Raw genomic sequence first — 4,155 nt, forward strand, 5'->3', positions numbered from 1 at the left:
GTGGACCCGTCCTCTGTGGGGCTGACACCGTGATGGGGACAGGGACATGCTGCTCGGGGCGGGGTGAGTGAGAAACACTGTTTTCTAGAATTGCAGAGCCACGGTTTCACATTTAGTGGAGTAATCCAGAGGTAGTTGCTGAGGAGCCTTTAAACAGCTCTTGCTGGTGTCTGGTCCAAAGGCTGTGGCGAGTGTTTGGGTCCGGTTATGCAATGTGGTGATGAGTGTTTCCTTTCCGCTTATTAAAACATCGCACGAATTTCGATACGTCTCACCAGGGAACTGAAGAAGGAGACATGACAACAACGGGTGCACTGAAAGGCTTAAAATTTTAGTGGAAAATGAGTTTTATTTGTATCTTACTTTGGGGTTAAACCATTAAAACTTACCTGCAAAACAACTCGGTATCACTGGAATGCTGCCGTGTGCATTTACCCGCCCTCCGTGTCCCTGTGACTCCTCTGGAGTGACGTTTGTGTCAAGCAGACCCAGTTGATTTCTAGTCCGCAAAGCTGTTAAGTTTAATCTTGTTCCAGTTTAATTTTAATGTCATGGATTGAAATTATATGGTGGCCATTTCTCTTTTTTGCGAAGAGCTGGATTTGGAGCGAAAGCAAAATGGCTCGAGGACGGAAGAGCAATAGCATCAAGCAGAGCGACTTCACTAACAGCACCAATCCTCAGGACTTAGAGAGAAGACTTTTTGTCGGCAATTTGCCCACAGACCACATGACTCGTGAAGAAATGGAAGAGATATTTTCAAAATACGGCAAAATCAGGGGTTAGTATATTATCTTACGCCTTTTTGTGGCTGGGAATTCCATGAGAAATGTAACTTTCATGCCTGTCAAGTGCTATTAGATGATGATGAAGAGTGACTAATGTTCTTCCCAAAAAGTGACCTTTTAATGATAATTTTCTCTGAGAAAGTGATTCCTTCAGCACAGCTGAAATGTCATGTGTATGTCAGCCACGTTTTAGCTTTCAGGGTTGCGGTGTGATGTTTCAATGCCCCTTCATAGTCTCTTAATCCACTCCTGGGCCGTGTTTTGGTCACGTCTCAGAAGGGAGCTGATCCACAGAACGCATTTCAGAGTCTTTGGGCTCTGTGTTGCCACCCTGGTGATGTGATTTTCCCAGGAGACCCGTTTATGGGCAGAGCCACTCAGCTTGTTTGCCTGGCGGGGTTGGTTGGTGGCTGGGCGCAGGTTTGTGCTGTCCCAGGTTGTAACCGGTCTTGCCCTACTGTTGCCTTTTCCAGCCCTCAGCATGTACCACGGCTATGGGTTCGTGCAGTACGACCGCCTGGAAGACGTCCAGGCCGCTCTGGATGGTGAGAAGGGTCGCCTTTATAAAGGGTATAGATTAGGTAAGGAAACTGCTCCACACTCTCCTACCGACCAGCATGTGTGCCGGTGCGGAGAGTGCCTTTGTTTTAAAGCTCTCTGGAAGATCATGGTGTGAAACGTGCCCGGCCTTAGTCTGCAATCACTGCCCTGGGTATGTCTGTGCCTTCCCAGTTCCCTGCCGTGGGTGCTGTGTGGTTCTCTGGCTGCCCAGGTCTCACTCTGAGCTCAGGCTGATGTGTCAGTACGTGAAACTGCTCAACACTCGAGCCCTGGAACGTGGTCACTGGAACCACACATGTGTGTTTTAAAGCATTTTTAAACCAATGCCGGGCTTCATCTTGACAGGTTCTCAGGGACTGGTCACAGCACTTAGCGGCCCGTTAGGGAAGTCACTGTCTTGGGGAGGTTTTGCACATCTCTCAGCTGTAAATACCGGCCGCTCTAAAATGGCATTTTCGTAAAGATGAAAATAGTTCTGTTAAAAATGCTGGGAGCAAACGTGAACTGAAACAAATGGTTAGAAATCAAAGAGTCGTCTATTAAATGCAAGCACATAAGTTACTTCTGAAGTAAGTCCATGCTAATTTGCAGAAAACCAGTTTGACTTAGGGATGAAAGGAGTGGTAAGCAGTGGCTTGTGGGAAGGTGTCTGTGCGGTGACAGAGGTGAGCCAGGCGATGGACGTAGAGGTGGAAGGGGACAGGGAGAAGTTATGGCGAGAAGCTTAAAGAGGAACAACTGCCAAGGTGTAACTGGCCGGAAATTATAACGGTTCTTGTAACAGTTCCTTGACAGTGCTGCGTTGCTCAGCAGAAGGCCTGGAGGAGTTGCATACTGGTATTTCCCAGTTTGCTGGTGAGATTTGATCCCCAAGACATGCTCAAAGCATGAACAATGTCACACGTGTGACTTTCTGCCCAGTGGTCATTGCTCTCATCGGGGATGTGGGTGGCTTTTTTTCATGTCCCTTCCTTTCCTGGTTTGCCTGTGTACCCCATAGTCTCCAGCTGATGCTTCTGCTGTCTGTTTTTGAAGAGGCAGAAAGTGTTTTTTCTATAACTTCCATTTCAGTACCAAAATAAAATGCTAAAACAGCAGCTACCAGAACTAGACCTCTCAAAAAAAAGTTGAATCTGTGATTTAAATCTGTAAATCATGTGATTCTATGACCTAACATCTGTGAGGCTCTGTGAAGTGGAGACCTGCCTAGGCTGTTCATGTTGTTTTTCCACAAGCCTTGGAAAACTGGGGCATTTCCAGGGATGTGCAGAGCGCTGTGGGTGTGCAGCGGGAAGGGGATGAGCCTGGGTCAGCCCCGGTAACACGGGGAGTCTTTCACCTGATGCTTGGTAAATGCCAATCAAAACATTAATGCCAGTCAAAATCAGTTCTCTCAAACTAACCTGTGATACCTCAGACTTTCTGGCTGAAAGTAGCAGTGTTGGTGTAAAAGATTTCTGTAAAATATTTGATTTGATTAAGAATAGAACAATTAAAACCAACACCGGGTTAAACAGATTTGAGATGAATCTTGAGAACTGCTTTGAGTGGGCATCTGGAGTTGATTCTTGGCCATACAGTGCTTTTATAGGTGACTTGAAGAAAACACACAGTGGTGCTTAAAAAGAGTCACTGGTGGTGAATGACCTGGAGTTCCTCCTAAGCTGGGTGCAGCAGAGCCGAGGGGCGGGTCTGCACCCAGCCAGGGAGCGTTCGTCACCCTCAGTGGCACCAGCCAGACCTGTAAGAGGGAGGTTTGGTACCTTGGGTTTGCTGCTGGAATATCACTTTCAGTTCTGGTGTGCTGGGTTCAAAAAGGATAGTGCTAAATTGGAGAAGCCTCAGAAGAACCTGGGGAAGGCTTCAAGAGTAGGAGAGCGATCGCTAGGAGAGCCTCAGGGTGCGGGAGTGCATTGATCTGGCTGTTAGACCTGGAGATAAGCGAGATTCCATCTAGCAGTTTAAGTACAGCAGGTCCTAAATGGAAATAATAGTATCTGTAACAGCAAAGTAATTTACTGCTGGGATGACTTCTTGGGGCCTTGGTGGTTTCTGTGCTCTGAAGACTTCTGAACAGGAGCGGGGCGTTCTGCTGAAAGCTGAGCTCTAGTTCAGTGCCACTGCTGCACTGCAGGTAGGAACTGTCACCTGTGTGTGTTCAGAAGGTTCCACTGGTGCTTACAGTGGCCTTGTCAGCTCCAAATCCCACAGGACAGAAGACTCATTCTTTTTTTCTTGGAAGTTTTGTCAGTGTTCAAATCCTTAACCTGTAAATGCTGTTGGCATTAAATAAAATGTTATTAAATCTGTTCATTTTGTGCAAGAGAAGGATCCCTGTCAAAGGTGTGTTTTCTTCTAGTAAAATATTTTTGTTCAAATTTAAATACATCTTTTTATTTGAAAGAAATGTATGGTAATGAGTGTAAAAATCATCATAGGTTTCTGAAATTGCATCTCTAAAACAGAAAATAAAAATAATCTCAAACCAAAGAAAGCAGATAGTGTCTTGCTTAAAGATAACACTTGACTTCAAGGGCAAAAAAATTTTCTGCTGAAAAACAATGTGAGAACAGTTACTTCCGTTCTGCAGTTCAAGAGTTAAATCTGGCTGCTAAAGCCGCAGGAAGGCGAAGGGCTTCGTGAGGGTTCGGCTCCATTGCTGCGTGGTGCTAACACCGCACGCACACCAACAAGTTTTCGTATCTTCACTGAGTAAAACTGTGCAGGGAATTAATGTCCCTGGAGCTGAGTTTGTGTCGGGGCACGGTGCAGCTGCACGTGACCCCGGAGGGGCTGGTCTGCCCTC

General features: G+C 46.4%; 1 protein-coding gene across 1 annotated transcript in view; it reads left to right on the top strand.

Annotated features, from left to right (window-relative positions):
• Positions 1-599: 599 nt before the first annotated feature.
• NCOA5 (nuclear receptor coactivator 5) overlaps positions 600-4,155 on the top strand; it is a 13,316-nt gene continuing 9,760 nt past the window's right edge. The window contains exons 1-2 of the mRNA XM_010137745.1: positions 600-781; positions 1,262-1,369. Of these exons, the coding sequence (XP_010136047.1) occupies positions 619-781; positions 1,262-1,369 (271 nt within the window). The 5' untranslated portion in view covers positions 600-618. The remainder of the gene's footprint in view (positions 782-1,261; positions 1,370-4,155) is intronic.

This window comes from Buceros rhinoceros, unplaced genomic scaffold, assembly GCF_000710305.1.
Source record: "Buceros rhinoceros silvestris isolate BGI_N320 unplaced genomic scaffold, ASM71030v1 scaffold29506, whole genome shotgun sequence".
NCBI classification, from domain to species: domain Eukaryota; kingdom Metazoa; phylum Chordata; class Aves; order Bucerotiformes; family Bucerotidae; genus Buceros; species Buceros rhinoceros.